General features: G+C 37.8%; 5 protein-coding genes and 1 non-coding gene across 8 annotated transcripts; 4 read left to right on the top strand and 2 right to left on the bottom strand.

Moving 5' to 3' along the window:
• Positions 1 to 90: 90 nt before the first annotated feature.
• On the top strand, positions 91 to 4,750 carry LOC106421297 (pentatricopeptide repeat-containing protein At5g21222). 2 transcript variants are annotated; one of them, XM_013862138.3, is made up of 11 exons: positions 91 to 407; positions 688 to 886; positions 1,034 to 1,096; positions 1,213 to 1,284; positions 1,410 to 1,517; positions 1,622 to 1,702; positions 1,874 to 1,927; positions 2,009 to 2,134; positions 2,217 to 2,306; positions 2,581 to 2,703; positions 2,947 to 4,750. In XM_013862138.3, exons 2-11 carry the CDS (start codon positions 716 to 718, stop codon positions 4,570 to 4,572), a joined length of 2,514 nt encoding a protein of 837 aa, XP_013717592.2. In that variant the 5' UTR covers positions 91 to 407; positions 688 to 715; the 3' UTR covers positions 4,573 to 4,750. The 2 variants fall into 2 exon arrangements, with proteins under 2 accessions (XP_013717592.2, XP_048623326.1); XM_048767369.1 differs by having other exon boundaries at positions 1,383 to 1,517.
• Positions 4,751 to 4,871: 121 nt separating this feature from the next.
• On the bottom strand, positions 4,872 to 6,224 carry LOC106371686 (calmodulin). The gene is made up of 2 exons (XM_013811777.3): positions 5,989 to 6,224; positions 4,872 to 5,480 (listed from the first exon to the last, which is right to left on the bottom strand). The coding sequence occupies exons 1-2, from the start codon at positions 6,062 to 6,064 to the stop codon at positions 5,107 to 5,109; spliced, it is 450 nt and encodes a 149-aa protein (XP_013667231.1). The 5' UTR covers positions 6,065 to 6,224; the 3' UTR covers positions 4,872 to 5,106.
• Positions 6,225 to 7,088: 864 nt separating this feature from the next.
• On the top strand, positions 7,089 to 10,999 carry LOC106421298 (CBL-interacting serine/threonine-protein kinase 26). 2 transcript variants are annotated; one of them, XM_048767371.1, is made up of 15 exons: positions 7,089 to 7,348; positions 7,708 to 7,894; positions 8,009 to 8,071; positions 8,149 to 8,220; positions 8,377 to 8,484; positions 8,573 to 8,647; positions 8,945 to 8,998; positions 9,081 to 9,206; positions 9,295 to 9,384; positions 9,613 to 9,735; positions 9,809 to 9,919; positions 10,050 to 10,163; positions 10,438 to 10,494; positions 10,612 to 10,686; positions 10,783 to 10,999. In XM_048767371.1, the coding sequence occupies exons 2-15, from the start codon at positions 7,724 to 7,726 to the stop codon at positions 10,858 to 10,860; spliced, it is 1,317 nt and encodes a 438-aa protein (XP_048623328.1). In that variant the 5' UTR covers positions 7,089 to 7,348; positions 7,708 to 7,723; the 3' UTR covers positions 10,861 to 10,999. The 2 variants fall into 2 exon arrangements, with proteins under 2 accessions (XP_048623328.1, XP_048623327.1); XM_048767370.1 differs by having other exon boundaries at positions 8,573 to 8,653.
• A 40-nt stretch (positions 11,000 to 11,039) lies between these two features.
• TRNAD-GUC lies at positions 11,040 to 11,111 on the bottom strand. The gene has a single exon. It is a non-coding gene; the product is annotated as a tRNA-Asp (tRNA).
• A 41-nt stretch (positions 11,112 to 11,152) lies between these two features.
• Positions 11,153 to 12,462, top strand: LOC106421301 (NAD(P)H-quinone oxidoreductase subunit U, chloroplastic). Its single transcript, XM_013862144.3, has 5 exons — positions 11,153 to 11,529; positions 11,613 to 11,674; positions 11,825 to 11,914; positions 12,003 to 12,143; positions 12,222 to 12,462. Exons 1-5 carry the CDS (start codon positions 11,265 to 11,267, stop codon positions 12,315 to 12,317), a joined length of 654 nt encoding a protein of 217 aa, XP_013717598.1. The 5' UTR covers positions 11,153 to 11,264; the 3' UTR covers positions 12,318 to 12,462.
• A 3,038-nt stretch (positions 12,463 to 15,500) lies between these two features.
• LOC106421260 lies at positions 15,501 to 18,429 on the top strand. Its single transcript, XM_013862108.2, has 4 exons — positions 15,501 to 15,869; positions 15,973 to 17,025; positions 17,101 to 17,667; positions 17,764 to 18,429. Exons 1-4 carry the CDS (start codon positions 15,501 to 15,503, stop codon positions 18,427 to 18,429), a joined length of 2,655 nt encoding a protein of 884 aa, XP_013717562.2.
• The last annotated feature ends 5,191 nt before the right edge of the window (positions 18,430 to 23,620 follow it).

The following is a 23,620-nucleotide window of genomic DNA, read 5'->3' as shown; positions in this document are numbered from 1 at the left end:
CAAAGAGAGTGTTACTATTATAGTCGTTCACCATTAATCCACGTCATCGCATTTTGGTTTGTATCTATTGGATAAGAGAAAGATAAAAGAAAAAGAAAAAAGAGAGAGCGTGTGATAAAGTGAGCCACACGATGGAGTATGGAGGAAGAAGAAGGCATTGGCCGAGTAATTGAGACCGATCAATCAAGTTGCAGAAGCGATGAGAGTCTGTTCTCCACGCGACTCTCGAGCTTCTTTGTTCTGCATTGGCCCACACACACCATCTCTCTTTCACACAAACACAACCGAACTCTGCGCCATTGATTTTTGAATCCTCCTGCAAAGCTTTGAGTTCTAGAAAGGCTGCATGCGATTTCAACTCTGGTTGCTTCCTTTTTTTTTCTCGAGACACTCCAGCCAATTCGCAGGTGTGTTTCCATGTTCTGAAATGATTCGGTAAAGCTGGAGGGTTTGATCACCTGTTCACGCGTTTACCATTTGTATAAAGTGTAGACAATCTAATATTTATGATGAATTAACTCTAGAATCTCACTTTTAGTTGTATACACATATGCTTACGAGTATTGGTTAGTGTAGAATTTGGATGTCCTATAGTTGCATTTAATTTTTGTGAACTGAGAAAAGATACACTCCGAGACTGTTATGTTGGATTCTATAGAGATAACCAGATACATTATCCTGTAACAGCTTGTGAAGATCATTGAACTCTTGAGTGATGAGTGATCAAAAAATCAAGCGTTGGGTTGGTAAATATGAGGTTGGCAAAACGATTGTACAAGGCACTTTTGCTAAAGTTAGGTATGCTAAGGATATTGAGACAGGAGAGTCCGTGGCCCTCAAAATCCTTGATAAAGACAAGCTTCTCAAAACTAAGATGTCTGAACAGGTAAAATTCACTTTCCTAATTAGCATCCGATTTTTTTCATGCCTCCTCTCTTGTACGTTACTTGGAAGTAAAACAAGTGAGATTCACAGAGAGATCTGTCTTAATTCCGGAAATGTGATGTGTGTACTTTTGCGTTTGCTTTTGCAGATAAAGATAGAAATTTGTACAATGATGCTGATAAATCATCCGAATGTAGTGCAGCTGTATGAGGTCCATCTCCACGCCCCAACTTTTCTCTACCTGTCTCTGTTTTTTTTGGTCCAGCCAGGAATTGAGATCTCTTTGGAGTCAAAGCAAATCTGTTAAAAAGTTTGATATCATTCTAGGTTCTGGCGAGCAAGGCGAAGATATATTTTGTCCTAGAGTTCATCAGTGGCGGAAGGCTTTTTGACAAAATTGTGAGTTTTCCCTCTCCCTCCAAAGATCTCCCTTTGGTGTTTGAATTATGCATCAAATGCCTCATCAGATGAAGATATATTAATTTTTGGTTTTAAAGCAATGCATTAAATTTAAACTTGTGAAGAAAAATGATGGACGCATGGAAGAAGAGGAAGCACGTAGATATTTCCAGCAGCTTATCAATGCAGTTCATTACTGCCATTGCAGGGGACTGTACCACAGAGACTTAAAAGTACAGTAATGTTTTAGTACCTCTTAGGACCAAGTTCGTAGTGTGAGTTTCTTTTAAGTGCAGCTAATTGATATGCCTAAGTTTTTTTGTTTCTCTCAATGCAGCCTGAAAACTTGCTTCTTGATGCTCATGGAAATCTGAAAGTCTCTGGTTTTGGATTCAGTGCCTTGTCCCAACAACTCATGGTAGGTAACTACTAAATTTGATTCTATTACCATCATTTTATTTGCGTGAGTTCCTACTGAGTTGTTCTTGTCTGATTCTAATGGATGTGTCCAAAGTTCAGTAATGATGTTATTAACAAATATCTGATAAGATCCATGACACTGATCTTTCTAATTACTTGGTTTCGGCAGGGAGATGGTCTTCTTCACACTGCATGTGGAACTCCAAACTATGCTGCTCCTGAGGTATATATGCTTAGTCATGCAGCTTGCTATGCTGTTTTTGCACCATGTTTTTAATAGCTTGCTTGTTGCTCTTGTCCCAAGGTTCTTAATGATCAAGGCTATGATGGGCCAACTGCAGACTTATGGTCCTGTGGAGTGATACTCTTTGTACTACTTGCTGGATACTTGCCGTTCGAGGATTCTGATCTCACGACTCTAAACAAAATGGTAAGAAATTTTGTAACATATATCCAGGATTCACCATTATCTGTGATTCTTGTTTCTATGTTGCACTTTTGTCATTTTTCAGATCTCATCTGCTGAATTTAGTTGTCCCCCCTGGCTGTCTTCTGGTGCTAAGAACTTTATAGTCCGAATCTTCGATCCAAACCCTATGACTGTAAGATGATCTACCTGAAATGATCTCATCTGCTGAATTTAGTTGTTTCCATTCTTGCTGATTCTACCTGAAATGATCTCTACTCTCTAGTAATTTTATCATTTGTCTAAAATGTTCAAAAGTGTATGGTCCTCCTGCAATTGTTAGTCCCATGAATACCCACTTGCATCTTATAGTAATGTTCAAAAGTGTCTAAAATGATCTACTGTCTAGTAGTTTTATCATTTATAGTCATACTAAGTGGTGGAACTAATTGACTGTGTTATCATGCCAGCGTATCACAGTTCCAGAGATTTTGGACGATGCCTGGTTCAAGAAAGATTACAAGCCAGCCGTGTTTGAAGAGAAGAAAGAAGCAAATTTGGCTGATGTGGAAGCTGTTTTCAAAGATCCCGAAGTGAGTCAAATCATCTATCCAATTATATGTAGAATGATTTGAGTTGAAGGGTTTAATCATCTGAATATATGTAGAATGATTTTGAGTCTAGATTCTAGACTTGTTTATGTTTAGAGTGCTCTTTCACTTGCAGAGTGGTCCTGTTGGATTGTAGAGAATCAGATTCAAATACTTAATTAACGTCTTTGATCGTATCCCTTTAATGAAGAGAGGTTTGAGATAACTTATCCTTTTCCTTCACAGGCTGTGACAGTGCAATTGAGGTCATATCCTTGTGTGATATGTTCAGGCGGTACGACTTGCGGCGACGTTCGTTCAAGGACCAAGCTGATGAACGGCTTGATAGAACGAGGAAGACCACAAGAAGCTCATTCCATTTTCAACACACTTATCGAAGAAGGCCACAAGCCAAGCATCATCACATACACCACTCTCGTAACCGCCTTGACCCGCCAAAAGCATTTCCATTCCCTCCTCTCCCTCATCTCCAAAGTCGAGAAGAACGGCCTCAAACCGGACACCATCCTCTTCAACGCCATCATCAACGCCTCTTCCGAGTCCGGAAACCTCGACCAAGCGATGAAAATCTTCGAAAAAATGAAGGAGAGTGGATGCAAACCCACAGCGAGCACGTTCAACACTCTCATCAAAGGATACGGCAAAATCGGTAAGCTGGAGGAATCGTCAAGACTCCTGGAGATGATGTTAAAGGACGAGATGCTCCAACCGAACGACAGAACATGTAACATACTCGTTCAGGCTTGGTGTAACCAGAGGAGGATCGAAGAAGCATGGAGCATTGTGTACAAAATGCAATCTTATGGGGTGAAACCGGATGTTGTCACGTTTAACACATTGGCAAGAGCCTATGCGAGGATTGGTTCAACATGCACAGCTGAGGATATGATCATACCGAGGATGTTACACAGCAAAGTCAAACCGAATGTGCGTACCTGCGGCACCATTATGAACGGCTACTGCGAAGAAGGCAAGATGGAGGAAGCGTTGAGGTTTTTTTATAGAATGAAAGAACTTGGAGTTCATCCGAATCTCTTTGTTTTTAACTCTCTAGTCAAAGGCTTCCTCGCCAGCAACGACATGGATGGAGTTGGGGAGGTAGTAAACCTGATGGAAGAGTTCGGAGTGAGACCTGACGTGGTTACATTCAGCACGCTAATGAACGCGTGGAGCTCTGTAGGGGATATGAAAAGATGCGAGGAGATATACGGTGATATGTTGGAAGGAGGAATAGATCCTGACATACACGCGTTTAGCATCCTCGCCAAAGGGTACACTCGAGCTAGAGAGCCGGAGAAGGCTGAGCAAGTCTTGAATCAGATGAAGAAGTTCGGTGTTAGGCCTAACGTTGTGATCTACACGACGATCATAAGCGGTTGGTGCAGCGCGGGTGAGATGAAGAAGGCGATGCAGGTGTATAACAAAATGTGTGGAACGGTTGGTTTGTCTCCTAACTTGACTACTTACGAGACTCTCATGTGGGGGTTTGGGGAAGCGAAGCAGCCGTGGAAGGCGGAAGAGCTTCTGAAGGATATGGAGAAGAAGAATGTTGTTCCCACGAGGAAAACTATGCAACTCATAGCTGATGGATGGAAAGCTATTGGTGTTTCTAACAGCAGTGATGGTGCCAATACGTTAGGCTCTTCTTTCTCAGCCTCCTCCAAACTCAGTATCCCTAATCATATCGTTCCGACGAGAAGTCCTGTGTTCTTGAAAGGAGTGCCTGAGAAACCTAAGCTGTGCATGAAGTCCCAGTTTGGTTTGAGGCGGAATGTTTTGGTTGTGCTGTGCAGAGACCATATAAGGGAAGCTGGGAGGTTTGCAAATCCATGTAGAGTTGTTTGGCTATAGAGGTGAAGCCATGAAAAGCTAACCAAGGGTTGAAGAAGCAAACAATGCATTTTTCTGTACAAAAAAACATTTTTGTACATCTTTGTTATATTTTTTACTCCCTACAGATCAAATCCACCGATAACTTTCCTCAACCAACATTTCACCGGTAAAGAGAAGAGCCTTCTGGTTGTTTCAATAGGCATGTAGCCAATCTCGGATTCAATTTGTTCAATTACAAATGCTGAGGCCTATATTCAACCACACACGTCTCTGGCAGCAATTTTTGTAGAACATTCATTGCAGGGAAACAACAGAGATTAAAACAAATAAGAAGAGAGAATATCAATTGTCAAAGGATAAGCAAAACACGAAGTTCATACTTGACATAACACTAAAGAGATAGCTTAGCCGAAGCAGACAAATAAAACAGAAAAGAAGCAAAAACATGTCCTAAAGAACACAACCATAATCAAAGCCAATGTATCATTCTTTTTAGGTTAAGGCTTTTTTTAAACAAGGGATAGTAAGACTCTCTCTCACACACTCACTCACTTACTTAGCCATCATGACTTTAACGAACTCATCATAGTTGATCTGACCATCACCATCAACATCAGCTTCACGGATCATCTCATCAACTTCCTCATCGGTTAGCTTCTCCCCGAGGTTAGTCATCACATGACGAAGCTCAGCTGCAGAGATGAAACCGTTCTGGTCTTTGTCGAAAACCCTGAAGGCTTCCTTGAGCTCTTCCTCTGAGTCAGTGTCCTTCATTTTCCTCGCCATCAGGTTCAGGAACTCGGGGAAATCGATGGTACCGTTGCCGTCTGCATCGACCTCGTTGATCATGTCTTGCAGCTCAGCTTCGGTTGGGTTTTGCCCTAGAGACCTCATCACGGTTCCGAGCTCCTTGGTGGTGATGCAACCTGAAACCACACCAAGCTACAAACTTTAGATACAAAACTTATATGTTTACAAATACCCAACAAAGAGAGAGACTTTAACAAAGAAACTTCATTTATGAACACCAGAAAAAAAAAAAAAATCTTGTCAAATTGTTAAAGGAAAATGGAATATTCTGTTTTTATTCCATGTTTCCTTATGTACCAATCAATCAACAATTGAATCTAAACATATGAATACAACATATGAATAATTTCATCGCTGCACATTCGTCCCATGAAAAAAAGTGTAGAATGAGATCTCGATCATTCAATCTAACGAGATCCAGCGAGAAAGCAAACAAAAAAACACAAGCCATGGATCGTTTACAGGACAAAAAAGCTAGATCGTTAACGAACTCTAAGTGAAACAAACACGAATTGTATCAGACAAATACAGATCAAGAACCATCAAAAAAAAAAAAAAAAAAAAAACTAAGATCGACGAGTACACGAACAATAAAAGGCACGAAGATCTGTGGAGATAACATACCGTCACCATCCTTGTCGAAGAGGCTAAAGGCTTCCTTGAACTCTGAGATCTGGTCATCGGTGAGCTGATCCGCCATTTTTTCTTTCTTCTTAGCTTTTTTTTTTTCCTTTTTGGGGGAAATCCGACAAAAGTTACGAGACTGATTCTTTTCTTTCGGTCTTCCCCTATATGCAAGAGCTTATAAAGAGAGCACAATGTTTATTGTATTGGGCCTAATGGGCCTTTCAAATTAAATTGTGGGCTAGCCTTAGCCCTTATGATTTTTGTCTTTCAGCTTTTTCTCTACTAATAAATACTAATAGAACAAACATATTTAGTACAAGGTTTTTTGCAATATATTAATTTAAAATTGACATTTATTAATTTAGTAGTATATTTATAAAATTTTAAAATTTAAACTAGGCATAGATTAAGGGGCTGTATTCAATTGAGAGTTTTAGGTGATTTGTGTCAAAATGACAATTCCACTGTTATTGAAACATGAATTTTAAAAATTCATTTAAAATCCAGTGTTATTGAACTTGACATTTTATAAAGTACTATGAAATCTACTGTTATTGAAAATATTTTAAGTTGTGGAGTTTTAAAATTTTCAAGTGATTTTAGAGTGTTTGGATGGAGTTTGTTAGTTAAAAAAAATAAAACTCAAATCTCATGGTTTAGGTGATATTCTAGAGTGGTTTAACAAAAATCATTTTATTCTCTGCAATTCTTTAAAATCATCTAAAACCTCGTTAAAAGTTAAATCACTTCAAATTTTAGATTGAATACACCCCTCTAAAAGATATGAGCATAAAATTTGTCATGATCTCCTTTAAAAAGATAAGAAAATCAAATCAAATCATTTAGATTAATTTACTATCTTAACTAAAATTTCATATTTTATGCACATATATATAGAGTAAGAATTAGGAAGAAAAAGATTGTGCACATCTAGTCAAATCTATATAAAAAAAACACTGAATCTTTTGGCATTGCTTTAATTAACTGAAGATAATTGGACCAAAAAGAAGGGTATTCTTTAGAGAAAAAAGGTAGGAAAAAAAAAGAAAGAAATTAGAATTTCTTAGAAATGAGAGATGTAAAGGCTGTGTCCCATACGAAAATGAAAAAAAAAGAAGAGAAGTGTGATATTGTAAAAGTCCCCCACCACGAAATGAATTAGTTTTTGTCTGTTAGCTTCAAAACTACTAAAATCATCGTATCTCTCGTCCATCCCCTCCCATCTTTCACCCTCCGCCATATATTATTTTCTCCTTCTTCTTCTTCTGAGAATCAGCCTACCAACTTCTGAGCTCCGGCAAGTCCTTTCTTCACCTCCACTTGCTCTCTCTCTCTCTCTCCGGCCAAATATTTGCAGGTTTGTTGCGATGCGATCTTCCATCTTCAGCTTTTGAATAGTTGTGATTTAAGTATAGTTTGATCACTTTGTTTAGGCTTTTTAGTTTGTGTTTGAAGTGTGCATAGTCGCTGATGCTGATGCTGGATTCCTGAGCTAGCTCGAGAATCTTACTTCAATTATATATACACATATGCATATATTATTCTAGGCGATCTCGTAAACACCGAGATCTACTAACAGTTTCATATGTCTGTGTGCTCTAACAATATGATGCTTCTGGGGGGTTTGGACTGTTATTAGGACTTCTATTCTGTTGGGATCTTTTTTATGGAATATTTCTGTTATGGAGTTTTAACATTTTCCTGGAAACAATGAAGTTGAACTCTGGGAGCGATGAATCGGCCCAAGGTACAGCGTCGTGTTGGTAAATATGAGGTTGGCAAAACCATTGGACAAGGCTCTTTTGCTAAAGTCAGGTATGCTAAGAACACCGAGACTGGAGAATCCGTGGCTCTCAAGATCCTTGATAAAGAGAAGGTTCTCAAAAACAAGATGTCTGAGCAGGTGTAATACCCACTTCATTGCCCTAAAGTGAATCTTGCTTTCTAAAACATCATTTTATAATATAGATCCGTCTTTAATGTTGCTGTTGTTGTTCTCTGTTTGGTTTTTATACAGATAAGGAGAGAAATCTCTACTATGAAGCTGATAAACCATCCTAATGTAGTGCGCCTCTACGAGGTCTCTCTCCTCGCCTCCCAACTTTTAATCTTTGAGTGGAAAGCTAACTTTTAAGGAAATAACTGAAACTGTTCCAGGTTTTGGCGAGCAAGACAAAGATATATATTGTCCTAGAATTCGGCGTTGGTGGAGAGCTTTTTGACAAAATTGTGAGATTCCCTTATCCCTATAACTTGTATCTTATCTATCTTTTGGTGTTTGAATCATGTAACAAATGTCTTGATAAATGTTCACAATTCTTACCACTGGAATCTTTTTTTATATCTATGATGTTTAACATTTGCGTTACGTCTAAACTGCTGCAGGTGCATGATGGGCGCTTGCAAGAAGATGCAGCACGTAAATATTTTCAGCAGCTTATCAATGCAGTTGATTACTGCCACAGCAGGGGAGTTTACCACCGAGACTTAAAGGTACCCCACACATCCTTTTTTGGTAAATTTTGGGTCCAAGTTTTTGAAAGTGCAAGCTAATTTGTCTTATTTGCTTCTCTTACTGCAGCCGGAAAACTTGCTTCTAGATGCTCAAGGAAATCTCAAAGTCTCTGATTTTGGATTGAGTGCCTTGTCCAGACAAGTCAGGGTTAATTATTTCTTCTTCTTATAAGCATCCTTTAATTTGTCTGAATTCCTACTGATTTGTCATCGTCCTATTCAAATGCATATGCATGATGTTTAGTAATTATGTATTTGAATGGTTCTTCTTACAATAAGATTTGGGATAAAAAAATACATGGGCACTTTTTCTTTTTCTAGATTCTTGTCAAAAGTAGTAGAAACTATAGCCGAAAACATCTTTTTCATCCTGAATCTTTGCATGTTCTTATGTGTATACAATATATTCTGATCCTTGGATTTTATTTGGATTCGGCAGGGCGATGGTCTTCTTCACACTGCATGTGGAACTCCAAACTATGCTGCTCCTGAGGTATATATGCTTAGTCATGCAGCTTCTCATGCGGTTTTTGCACCATGTTTCTAATAGCTTTGCTTGTTGGTCCTGTGGCAAGGTTCTTAATGATCAAGGCTATGATGGGGCAACCGCAGACTTATGGTCCTGTGGAGTGATACTCTTTGTACTACTTGCTGGTTATCTGCCTTTCGATGAGTCTAATCTCATGACGCTGTATAAAAAGGTAAAGGACTTTTTGTACATTAATATTTCAGAAATTACATCCGTTAGCCATTATCTGTGATTCTTCTTTTCCATTCATTTTTTTCCAGATAACAGCTGCCGAATATACTTGTCCTCCTTGGCTATCTCCTGGTGCCAAGAAATTGATCGTCCGAATCTTGGATCCAAACCCGGTTACTGTAAGATACATTATACAAATGCTTTCAAGATTCAAACCTATCCTTCATTTGTTTTCTTCTGTTAAAAACCACAAAAATCTCTTTTATAATCAATCTACTTCTTGTCCATCAAAGTATTTATATATTTCCTTTTTGACTCTTTAATACTTTAGCTGTATCTTTTGCATGTATTAAAACATATGAGGATTATTTCTCGTCCTTGATTTCAACGGTGGTACTAATTGACAGCGTATCTCAATTCAAGAGATTCTGGAAGATGCGTGGTTCAAGAAAAATTACAAGCGACCCGTTTTCGAGGAGAAAGAAGAAGCAAACTTGGATGATGTAGAAGCTGTTTTCAAAGATTCAGAAGTGAGTCATATTTATGGGTGAGCTGTTTTCTGTTTCGTTACTTTGAATAAATGGCTCTGTGATCTATGAACAGGAGCATCATGTCACAGAAAAGAAAGAGGAGCAGCCAACATCTATGAATGCCTTTGAGTTGATATCAATGTCGAGAGCTTTGGATCTCGGGAACTTGTTTGAAGAAGAAGAGGTGTGTCTCTTCTCTTAGACTAATAGCGCTTACTCTCCTGCGAAAACTCCTACTTGTGTGCCACAAAAACAGAGCAGACATTCTTGGCAGTTTCAGGTTTTAGTCTATTTTTATTGCTCAAAACTTACAGGGATACAAGCGAGAAACAAGATTCGCAGCTACAGGCGCTGCTAACGAGTTAGTCCAGAAGATTGAAGAAGCTTCTAAGCCTCTTGGTTTCGATATTCAAAAGAAAAACTATAAGGTAAACCATCGTGTGAAAATCCTATCAGCTATTATCTCTTTTGTTCTAAAAACAGCTTCATGTTAGAGTTAAGAATCACAAACACCAAGTGGATCCATCGAAAAATAAAATCTTTAACTAGAACACTAAGAAAATGAGTTCTCTTCCTCGGGGTATAAACTGATAAACCCTAACCCCAAAAAGAAAATTAAAGACCTAGTTAGCGTAATTACTAATTATCATCATCAGTGTTGGTCACTTCCTCACTGAACCACTACTTTGTTTGGGTGCACAGATGAGACTTGAAAACGTGAATGCGGGAAGGAAGGGAAACCTAAAAGTGGCGACTGAGGTACATTATGGAATCATTACTCATTTTGACTCTACTAAATCAGTATCTGAATCTGAATCTGACCTTGGATTTAAAGAAGTTACCTTAATCTAGTATATAATGTTTTTTTTCCTGTAGATATTTCAAGTATCACCGTCTCTTCATATGGTAGAAGTTCGGAAAACAAAAGGAGATACATTAGAGTTCCATAAGGTAAATAATAACACATCCAATTTTCTATTATATGAACAATGTTCTTACAAGGACCGTTTCTTACATATGTTCATCTACTACTCTTCCTTTTTGCAGTTTTACAAGAAGCTCTCGACCACACTTAACGATGTGGTTTGGAAATCCGGCGAGAGCTCTGGTCTAAACAACAAATAAGAAAGAACAAAAAAGACTCTGCTTCAAGTCTGTTTGGTCATTCTGTATTATCTTCTTTTGTTTCCTGTTTCTTTCATTGGACTCAATTCTTTTAAACAATTTAGAGACATGCAAAACCCATGAGCTTTGACTCTGTACATACCGAAGGATGTAAACTATATTTGATAAGAAAACAAAAACGCCGTTGCCGGGGATCGAACCCGGGTCACCCGCGTGACAGGCGGGAATACTTACCACTATACTACAACGACTTTGTTGTTAACTCATGCTCTAACTTTTATTTGTATCTAAACTATATTTATTATCCATATTGAGGAGTTTCTATGGCTGAGACACTTTCGTATTCCGTTATCAAGTAAAATTTGAAGGATCGAAATCACTTTCTGAGTGAACATTTTAGCGCCATGGCTTCCTTATCTCCGATGACTCAACTGTCGTTAGTCCACATTCCCGGCGAATCCATCCCCCACCACGTACCAAGCACGTGCTCTTTCCCGCGGAAGCTAACAATCACAAAACGGATTATCTGTTCGCCGGCGAGGAGTTCCGGTGAGACGTCGACGGAGGGAGAGACCGACGGTGGATCTAGCACTGCCGTCGATGAGGCGCCGAAAGAGACTCCATCTTTAATCTCCGCTCTCAACGTCGAACGTGCTCTACGTGGCCTTCGTAATCTCTCTCTGTTTTTTTTTTTTTTTTGAATGTTGGACGTGGAAGAAAAAACATTGATAGCGGTTTGGATTAGTATGCAGCCATTACAGATGTGGATCACTACGGTCGGCTTGGACTTCTCAGAAACTGTTCTTATGATCAGGTTTATTTGATTTTATTTATAAAATTTATGTTATGACTTGCTATACAAGTTTTGTTTCCTCTAATTGATATCATCAAGTAGAGAATCTGATTCATATTAGCAAATAGTTAAAAATGAAACTGTTTTTTTTTTGTTTTGTTTTGTTATCAGGTAAGAATTGGTTACCAAGATAGAGTTAAGGAGCTAATGGAACAAGGGTTAGAAGAAGAGCAACTCAAGAACAAGATGGAGCTTGTCAAAGTAAACACAAAAAAACATGCCAAACCTTTTTGAATTTTCTCATATCATCTCTGTGAGTGAGAATTCATGGGAATCATATGCATTTTAGGACTCGTATACGATTTTGTCGTCCGTGGAAGAGAGGAGAATGTATGATTGGAGTCTAGCCAGAAGCGAAAAAGCAGAGCGGTACATTTGGCCGTTCGAGGTTGACATCATGGAACCGTCCAGGGAAGAGCCGCCTCCACAGGTAGATATGCAGTCCGCTCTCTTTTGAGATCGGCTTTAATATTAATATACTAATGAGCTTGGGGAGAAATGAGTACAGGAACCAGAAGATGTAGGACCAACGAGGATTCTTGGATACTTCATTGGGGCATGGCTCGTCCTTGGTGTAGCCCTCTCTGTTGCACTCAATCGTTAGCCTCTTTTTTCACCATCTTCTTCCTTGCTTAAAATTAAATCATTTCGAAAATGTATATTAGTAGTCGTTTATATACCCAAGTGTATTATTAGTTATCTGACGAATGTTAAAGCTACGTAATTGCAATAACGTTATGTGCGTATTATTGCGGATCTTCGAATAGTCGTGCTTACAGTGCAATCATATGTTCATTGTTTTTAATCCATCAGATAGGAGTTCCAGCTTAATCCTAATTAATAGTCTAATACGTTAAGGGATCGATATAATTGCCTGCTACATTTACGTGTTCTTGGTTAGTCCTCGGTTCAGGCCATCACGTTTATGTTTGGTCAGACCCGTGGTTGGAGGAGCTACATGTTTGAGTGGATAATTAGAATGTGAATCTGAATGCATGAGCTTGTTGTTGTTTCTGAGGGGTCGAAGAGAGAAAGGAACGAGTATCTAATCCCTCTAAGCGTCTTTCAGTAGCGAGGGTGTACCATCTTCTCTTGTTGTTGTAGTTCATCTTCCTCCCACCCCCTCCACTGCAACATGTATTCAAATAAGACTTTATTAATGTTTTCAACAAAACAAACTAATTTGTTTAACAAACGAAAATTGATTAATACGCTAAAAACTATATTGAAATATAGAAGATATCAATATTTCAACTTCAGATGTCTTCACTTTGATATATATATATATATATATTTGGATTTATTAAAGATGTTACCTCTGCAAATATCTCGACAATCCCATCCGGAGCGCACAATATAATGAGAAATTTTTGGTAACCTCTAGGTTCACCAAACAACAGTGTTTGATTATTTGATATTTGATATTTTTTAAAAAAAGAAATAAAATTGAATATCTAAATTCGATTATATTTTTAAAATAAAATAATAAAAATACATAAAAATAGTTACAAAAAATAAATTAATTAATATTGTTAAATCTTCAGCAAAATACTAAACCCTATATCCTAAATCCTAAACCCTAAACCCTAAACGTTAAACCTTAAACTTTGGATAAACTCTAAACCGTTGGAAAATCTTAAACCCTAAATCATACATTAAAAACTAAATTTTACTAACACTAAACCCTAAATCCTAATTACTAAACCCTAAACCCTTGGGTAAACCCTAAACCCTTGGGTAAACTCTGAACCCTTGGATAAATCATAAACTCTAGGTTTAATTTTAAATATTTTTGATTTAGAGTTTATGATTTATCCAAGGGTTCAGGGTTTATCCAAGGGTTTAGGGTTTAGTGATTATGATTTAGGGTTTAGTGATTAGGGTTTAGGGTTTAGTGTTATTAAGATTTAGTTTTTAATGTATAATTTAGGGTTTAAAATTTTCCAATGGTTTACAGTTTATCCAAGATTTATGGTTTATAATTTAGGGTTTGGAGTTTAGGATTTAGGGTATAAGATTTAGTATTTTGCTAAAAGTTTATCAATATTTATTTATTTATTTTTTGTAACTATTTTTAGAGAAAAAGATAAAAATAGCACTAAATCAAGTTTTTGTTCCCAAACTAGCACTCAATGTCAAAAGTCACAAAAATAGCACTTAATGTTTTATCAAGTCACAAACTTAGGGTTTAGAGTTAAAGGGTGGAGTTTAGGATTTAGGGTTTAGGGTTTAGGGTTTAGGGTTTAGGTTTTAGGGTTTAGGGTTTAGAATTTAGGGTTTAGAGTTTAGGGTTTAGGGTTTAGGGTTTAAGGTTTAGAGTTTAGGGTTTAGGATTTAGAGTTGAAAAATGAAGTTTTGGAGATAAGATTTCAAATTTTGAAAAATAAAAAAATTAAAATTTTCAAAGGATAAACTTAGAAAGGTGCTATTTTGGTCATTTTAGTTTTTGAGTGCTATTTTTGTGATATAAACTTAGAAATGTGCTATTTTGGAGATTTGCCCCTATTTTTATGTATTTTTATTGTTTTATTTTAAAAATATAATATTATTTGGAAATTCAATTTTGTTTCCTTTTTTAAAATATATCAAATATCAAATACTCAAACACTATTGGTCGGTGAATCTAGAGGTTCACCCCCAAGAATTTCTCATATAATACATAATTAACAATAAGCAGTTGAGTTTTCCTCTGATGTATTTTGAGATTCTATGAAAAAGCATCTCATGAACCAGATATCAGCATCATATTTTTCTCTTACATTAAATGGTATCCTTTTGTCATCCTGTTCATAACAAGCAAGAAATAAAATCTTCATTATTGCAACAAAGGACTAAAAGACAAATAAAATGACACAGAGACAGCTTTTCAAGGCCTAAGGATTAATACTTTAGTATTTCAACTTGTACACGTCATTTATATTTACTATACTAGATTAAGATCCGCGAGATGAACATTATATATATAAACTATTTTATGTATTATATGATTTTATATATTATGAAATAATAAATATATATTGATTAATAAAAGTCAGTAACTATTACATATATAATTAAATTGATGCGAACATATAAATCAATTTTATTAATTCAAACAATTTTTTTTTCTATTTGATAAGATATATAATTAAATTTAAATGATATTAACATACAAAATATATTTTTAATATTAATGTTTATTAAATGATGCTTCTACTCATATGATTTTTTGATCATTTATATCATTTATAGCAAAATTTTTAAATTATTGATAACAAAATTTTCATTGTGGGATTAATAGTTTTAATAATTTACAATTTTTTAAAAGTTAAGTTGTCAATTTTTTTTCAAATCTTTTATCAAATAAAATGTTCAATTAATGTAAAATTCACAACTAAAATATTTATGTATTTTATATGGTATATAGTTTAATTTAAAACAATATGTATATATATATATATATTTTTTAATCTTAATAATTAATTAAATTAGACTTTTTACTTATATGATTTTGTAATCATTTTTATTTTGTCATAATAAAAAATTTAAACCATGGATCACAAATTTTGAATGTATTTTTAACATTGTCTATCATTTATTCATTTATAACATCATTTCAATATAGGCAAATATTTACGGTTGGGCGTGCGTAGCACTTACTGTTTATAATAGGAAAGTTGTATGAAAAAATAGAAAAATCATGGAAATTGAAGAGAAACAAATGAAGGATCGACAAAAAAAGGATAAGTCATAATGGAGGCTAGGGTTTTGGGAGGCGATTTTAGGATTGTGGGGGAGGAAGTGCAAGATGCTACAATGGAGGACATCGGGGGGGAAGGATAGACCGCCGGGAGATCCACCGGATGCTCCGGGTTCTTGGGTAAGGAAAGTCGTGGGGTGTAATAAGGGAGGAATGCAAGTTCCGGAGGAAGCTGTGGATGAAGAGTTTGTGGAGTCGAGATTGAAGTTGGAGTTTCCGAATGGTGAGGATGGAGAGCCGGAGATCACGATCGGCGAGGAGGTATTGGCGGCTATGAATAGCTTGTGGAAGAGATGCATGATTGTTAGGTTTTTGGGAAGGAACGTCCCTATTCTGAGTCTAACTCGAAAACTGAAGGAGTTATGGAAACCTAAAGGATCGATGTATGTCATGGATCTTCCTAAACACTTCTTTATGGTACGTTTTCCGAAGGAGGAGGAGTATATGGCAGCACTATCTGGTGGCGTTTAGAAGCTATCTTATGGTATAAGCATGGACTCCGGAGTTTGATCCGCTGAAGGATGAGATAGATACGACGCCGGTTTGGGTTTGTCTCTCCCATATTCCTGTGAACTTCTATCATAAAACGATACTGATGGGAATCACTAAGGGGCTAGGAAGACCGATCAAAGTCGATTTGACAACTTTGAAGTTTGAAAGAGCTAGATTTGCGAGAATTTGCGTGGAGGTGAATCTTAATAAACCATTGAAGGGGTCAGTGCTGATTAATGGTGAGAGATACTTCGTTTCATACGAAGGAATTTCTGCTATATGCTTGAATTGTGATATGTATGGACACCTCGTGCACGCATGTCCACAGAATGGCACGGAGCGAGCTATTGTTTCTGTGCCTACTCCAGTGATCACGACTCATGTGAATACTGAATCCATAGGAATGAAAACAAGGTTTACACAAGTGAGACATGCGAGGAAAAAGACCGACCCACAAAGACAGTCAGGAGATACTATGCGAAGCAATGATGGGAGAGATATGGCGGAGAATAAGATGAAGGAAGTATGCAATGGTGGTGTGGTGGAGAAGATCAATGTGTCGAATAGGTTTGGAAGCTTAACTGGAAGTAGGGAGATAGAGGAGCTACGAGATGATGTTGGGAGAGAGGAAGAGAATAAAGAAAATGAGAACACCGTTAATATAAATCTTGGAGGTTCAAGCATAATACTTGGGAAGGTGATGGCGTTTGCTGCAACTGGGGGCAAAGGGAATCAGTCAACAACCCGTCTAGGCCTTAAAGAAAAGAAGGCAAATAATCTGAGAAGCCCAATTCTTCAAAGGCCAAAACCAAAACCTTTTGGGCCTATGCACGGCCTAATTTATGGCCCAGCTAGAGGTGAGGTTAACTTATCGTTAAGTGGAAAGAGATTAAGAGTTGAAAAAGAGAGGATCGGAAGACGAGGAGGTGTTTTCGCCGGAGATGAAGGAGTAGATGGAAGTGAGAAAAATCCAGAACACGGTAGCGACCAAAGACACATACCGGCGCAATTGGATTTGACGGAGAATCTGGTTAAGGATGGATCGGAGCTTGGTGAGGGAGAAAGCTCGAAGGGTGTGGAGGCATAACGATTTGCCCCGATGATTATGCTAGTTGATAATAATGATTTGATGAAGTGCATTCTTTGGAATTGCCAGGGGGCAAATAAACCTCAGTTTCGCAGATCGATTCGATACCTGGTGAAGAGATTCAAAACAGATATTCTTGATGTCTTCGAAACGCACGCTGGTGGAGTAGCTGCGGGTCGAATTTGTCAAGGTCTGGGTTTTGAGAATTCGTTTAGAGTAGATGTGTGTGGTCAGAGTGGTGGCTTATGGCTACTATGGAGGTCAGAAATAGGAGAGCTGGAGGTGATAAAGTCCTCAGATCAGTTCAATTATGCTAGAGTAGGAAGTGGAACAGAAGTGATCAACTTGATCGTCGTGTATGCTGCCCCTACTCCAGGCCGTCGGTGTGGTCTATGGGCAGCTTTGGAGGAAGTAATCAGTACTACCGTTGGTCCGGTTATCATTGGTGGTGACTTTAACACAATTGTGAAATTGGATGAGAGAAGTGGAGGGAATGGAAAACTATCTCAGGACTCTTTAACATTTGGTAATTGGATCAATGACATGTCGCTCATAGACATGGGTTTCAGTGGGAGCCAGTTTACTTGGAAGAGAGGGAAATCAGCGAATACCTTTGTGGCCAAGCGGTTGGATAGAGTCTTATGATGCGCCCAATCGAGACTCAAATGGCGGGAGGCAAGAATATCACATCTGCCTTTCTTGGCTTCGGATCATGCTCCTTTATACTTACAGCTTACACCAGAGGTTCAGGGGAATGCGTGCCGACGTCTGTTTTGCTTCGAAGCGGCATGGTTACAGCATAGTGAGTTTCAAGAACTGTTGGCAGCTTCATGGGACCAAGACATTGATACAAGAGAAGCTCTCGTGGGGTTGGGAGTGAAACTCAAAAAGTGGAATAAGGAAGTGTTTGGGAATGTTCAACAGAGAAAAGAGAAGTTAGTTATGGAGATTAAAGAGATACAGGAGAAAATTGAGGAAGATCTTAGTGATGAGTTATTGGTAAAAGAGGGTGAGTTACTCAAGGAATTTGAAATAGTTCTGGAACAAGAGGAAGTAATTTGGTTTCAAAAATTGCGGGAGAAATGGATTGCTCATGGTGATAGGAACACTAAGTTCTTTCACATGTCTACAATCATCAGGAGGAGAAGGAACCGAGTGGATATGCTGAAAAATGATGATAATAAATGGATATTGGATGCGCATGAGCTGGAGAAACTTGCGGTGAACTATTTTAAAACTCTATACTCTTTGGAGAATGTTGATACTGATATACAGGGCTTACCGATGAGGGGTTTTGTGAGGCTTACGAGTCAAGATCATTCTACGTTGAATAGACCTTTCTCTGCAGAGGAAGTAGAGATAGCTGTAAGGAAGATGGGCAGTTTCATGGCGCCATGACCTGATGGCTTTCAACCAGTGTTTTATCGACGGTGCTGGGAAACTGTGAGCCCTTCAGTGGTCAGGTTTATACTTTGATTCTTTGAGACTGGGAAATTACCGGAAGATACAAATGATGTTCTTGTAGTGTTGATCCCGAAAGTGATTAAACCGAAAAGTATTACACAGTTTCATCCTATAAGCCTATGTAATGTGTTGTTCAAAATAATAACGAAAGCTATGGTTGGGAGACTGAAGGGAATTATGAATAAGCTGATTGACCCTGCTCAGTCGAGTTTCATACCAGGCAGATTGAGTGCATATAATATTGTGGTAGTTCAAGAGGTTGCTCACTCGATGAGAAGGAAGAAGGGATAAAAAGGTTGGATGCTACTAAAGTTGGACTTGGAGAAAGCTTATGACAGGTTGCGCTGGGATTCTTTGGAGGATACATTAAGAGCAGTCGGATTGACTGAGGGTTGGGTTGGAAAGATCATGGAATGTGTCTCTGGACCCTCGATGAATATATTGTGGAATGGCAAAAAATCAGAGTCGTTTAAGCCATCAAGAGGGCTTAGACAGGGGGATCCTCTATCTCCGTACTTGTTTGTGATGTGTATGGAGCGGCTCTGCCAAATGATAAATAGTACTGTGATGAAAAAAAAATGGAAACCCATAAAGCTGTCTAGAGGTGGACCGCAGCTCTCTCATATCTGTTTCGCAGATGATTTAATTCTCTTTGCTGAGGCTTCAGTGTCGCAAGTCCGAGTGATAAGAGAAGTGTTGGAGACGTTTTGCAGAGCCTCTGGTCAAAAAGTAAGTCTCCCAAAGTCAAAAAAAAATTTCTCTGGGAATGTCACTCGAGAGAAAGGGTAGTTAATAAGCCGGGAGAGTGGCATTGCATCAACAAGGGAACTGGATTCTACAGAAAAGAATCAACAAAGATACATTTGGAGAGGTCCTAGAGAAGGTGGCATCACGCTTATCAGGCTGGAAGAAGCAAAATCTGAGCCTAGCAGGCAGGGTAACTATGACTAAAGCGGTCTTATCGTCAATATTGACCGGTGCACTCCATGAGTACGATACATATGCCAGTTAGCACACTTGACAAGTTGGATAGCCTATCAAGAAGCTTTGTGTGGGGTAGTGGACAACATTTGATCTCTTGGGATAAGGTCTGCAGACCGAAAGGACCGAAAGCTGATGGTGGTCTTGGGATTCGAGTGTCGAGAGACATGAACAAAGCTTTGCTAGCTAAAGTAGGATGTCGTCTACTAAATGATAAGGATGGATTGTGGGCTAGGGTCCTACGAAGTAAGTATTGTGGGTGATATTCATGACCACTCTTGGATGGTTGCGGGGAGGAACGCTTCTTCTACATGGAGGAGTGTGGTAATGGGAATCAGGGAAGTGGTTGCAAATGGGCATAGTTGGGTTATTGGCAATGGGAGAGACATCAAATTTTGGACAGATAGGTGGCTCTCACGACAACCTTTTATGGGAGAGGCTTTGGTAGATCTTTCAGAGGGATATGAAAGCATAACAGCTAGAGAGTTGTGGCTAGATGGTGGAGGTGGGATCTCACCAGAATTCCCCCCTACATAACTGATGAGAGACGGATTGAGCTTATGGCAGTGGTTGTGGACGCTGTAACTGGAGTGAAAGACCGTTTAGCGTGGGGAAAAGCTCCAAATGGGCAATTTACAGTTAAAACTGTATACGAGCTGATAACAAGAGATTATACTCCAAGACAGCAGATGGAAAGCTTATATAAAAGCATGTGGCGTGTGGTAGCCCCAGAGAGAGAGTTAGAGTGTTTCTCTGGCTCGTTGGGAATCAGGCAATCATGACGAATGCGGAGAGATATAGACGACATCTCTGTGGAACTGATGTGTGCCAAATATGTAAAGGAGGGGTTGAGACGATTTTACATGTTCTTAGAAACTGCCCTGCAATGGAGGGAATCTAGAATAGATTCGTCACAGGTACAAAGAGACATGCCTTCTTCTCGATGTCATTGCTTGAGTGGTTATAACGGAACTTATGTGATAACGATGCTCAAAGTGGGATTCCTTGGGCCACGACGTTTACCTTGGTTGTATGGTGGGGATGGAAGTGGAGATGTGGGAACGTCACTACAAGAAAACAGCAAGGATACTGAGGGAAAAAATCGTCGGAATTTCGTCGGAATAACGTTATTCCGACGACATACCGACGAAACAAGTCCTCTGAAATAATTCCTCGGAATTTCTTCTTTCCTCGGAAATTCCTCGGAATTTTCCGACGGAATTCCGAGGAAACAAATTTCCGAGGAAATTCCGAGGATCACTAGTTTGTCGGAAATCTCCTCAGAATATACCGAGGGAGAAATTCGTCGGGATATTTCCTCGGAAGTTCATCGATCGATGCGTTTTTGGACATATATCCATCGATCGATCCGTTTATAAAAAAACGTTCGGAATATACCGAGGAACATGTCCCTCGGTATATTCCGAGGAAAGGTGTCCCTCGGTATATTCCGAGGAAGATGTCCCTCGGTATATTCCGAACGTTTTTTTATAAACTGATCGATCGATGGATATATGTCCAAAAACGCATCGATCGATCGAGTAAAAAATATAATTAATTTCCTCGGAATGTAAAAAATATTAATTTTTTAAAAAAAATAAAATTTTTGAAATGTAAATTCGAAAATATAAAATTAAAATTAAAATTGAAATCATATTAATTAATATTCAAAGTTTCACAAATAAAAATAAAACATTGCGAGTTTTTGGAAAAAAAAAAACTACAGGTCTGGCACGTCCGGGAACACCTCGTTCGGGTACATCATCTGCATCATCTCCATCATTTGCTGGCGAAGGGGAATCCTGAAAATGGCTGGAATCCCGAGACTGGCTCCCCGTACCACCACGACCACGACGCTGTCGAGGCCGGGTCTGATCATCATGAGACCTGTAAATTAAAAAAGTATATTTAATAAATACAGATTTATATAAATTAATTTTTTTAAAAAAAATCCCAAATAATAGTTTTTAATCACAAAAAAAGATTTATAGATATTAAAAATATTTAATAAATATATAAAAATAGTTCTAATAAACAAAAAATAGTTTTAATAAATAAAAAATAGTTTAATAATTACAAAAAATAGTTTTAATAATATATATATATATATTAAAAATATTTTTAAATCCCAAATAATAGTTTTTAATCACAAAAAAGTTTTATAGATATTAAAAATGTTTTGTAAAATCTAAAAAATCGAATTTATATACAAAAAAGATTTTGTAAAATCCAAAAATCGAATTTATATAGAAAAATCGTTTTGTAAAATACAAAAATCGATTTTATATACAAAAATCGATTTTATAAATACAAAAAAAAATAAAAAAATTCTAAAAAAATTCTAAATCAATTCAACAAAACAAATTATTCAACCAAATCACAATTCTAAACCTATTATACAACCAAATCACAATCCTAACCAATCACCCTAACAAAAATCTATCAAAACTACACAAAAACCTAACAAATAGAACCTAAGAGAGTGGGATAGGGTCCTTACATGATTTGTGTAAGAGAAGGGGGAGATCGCCGGAGATATCGTCGGATTTCAGGGGGAAATCGCTGGAGAGAAGAGAGGAGTCGCGCAGAGGAAGAAGAGAGAAATGGAGAAGAAGAAGGGGCTCGTGGTTATAAAACCTAGGGTCCGACGAATATTATCCGTCGGAATTCTAATTTCAATTTTCGCGAAATATTTGCCTGGTAAAATGAAAATATTCCGAGAAAATACCGAGGAACTAGTGTTTGGGGTTTCAAAACATCAATTTTTTTTGCCGTATTTCATTTCTTATACAATTGTAATGCATACCATTGAGGATTCTTTGTATAGATGAGCATAAACCATGAAATAACAAATTTCAAAACTAATTGAAAGTATTCACTTTACCGTTCATTAAAAGGTATAAGTGTTTCTCTTATGTTGTGGGATTTCGTTCATACAATCGGAAAAGTGTTAATTATACGGTAAGGAACAAATTTTTGACTTCATAATGAACGTAAGACACTTAATAAGGGTTATATAGGTGTTATTCAAACCGCAAAACATTGTTTTCGGTTTAAAAACTCTATTTTCTCGGAATTTCCTCGGATTATTCCGAGGGAATTCCGAGGAAACCTTTTTCTTCCTCGGAATTCCGTCGGAATATTCCGAGGAACTAGTGTTTGGGGTTTCAATACGCCAATTTTTTTTAAACGGATCGATCGATGGATATATGTACCAAAACGCATCGATTGATAGAGTATATCAGGTGTTCCTCGGAATTTCCTCGGAATATTCCGAGGCCTTTCCGAGGAAACAGGGTTTGGGGTAACAATGTGATCGATCGAGAACAAAATCTCGTACGTTTTTTTATAAACGGATCGATCGATGTATATATATATCCAAAAACGCATCGATCGATCACTAAGATGGACCAAAGCGTAACAATGTGATCGATCGATTAGATTATCCCATCGATCGATCGAGAATCTCAAGCGTTCCTCGGAATGTCCTCGGAAAATCTTGTAAGTTTTTGTATAAACGGATCGATCGATGGATATATGTCAGAAAACGCATCGATCGATCACTAAGATGGACCAAAGCGTAACAATGTGATCGATCGATTAGATTATCCCATCGATCGATCGAGAATCTCAAGCGTTCCTCAGAATGTCCTCGGAAAATCTTGTAAGTTTTTGTATAAACAGATCGATCGATGGATATATGTCAGAAAACGCATCGATCGATCATCTTGGGGCTTGGTATACACTAGGTTCGCTAGTACTACCATGTTCATAATCAGTTTCCCCATGATGATACCAAATTTTGTAACTTCGTGTAAACCCACTCAAATATAGATGAGTCCAAACATCCCACTCTTTAATAACCTTTCTATTTTTACAATTAGAGCAAGGACATCTTAACATACCTGTTTTTGCTTCCGGTTGTCGGTGAACTAACCCCATGAATTCGGTTATACCTCGTTGGTATTCTTCCGTAAGCAATCTCGTGTTCGGATCCAAATGAGGTCGATCGATCCAAGAACGAAAATAATTTGAAGAAGACATATTTTTTATGAATCAAATTCGTGTGTAAATAGAGTAAGAGGGAGGATGAAGATATGGAGTGAATGAAGAGGAAGAGGACTGCTTGTATTTATATTTTAAA

The sequence above is a fragment of the Brassica napus genome, chromosome C9, assembly GCF_020379485.1.
Source record: "Brassica napus cultivar Da-Ae chromosome C9, Da-Ae, whole genome shotgun sequence".
In the NCBI taxonomy this organism is placed as follows: Eukaryota; Viridiplantae; Streptophyta; class Magnoliopsida; order Brassicales; family Brassicaceae; genus Brassica; species Brassica napus.
The sequence above is the reverse complement of the archived record's forward strand: the minus strand, read 5'-3'. Positions and strand labels throughout refer to the sequence as shown.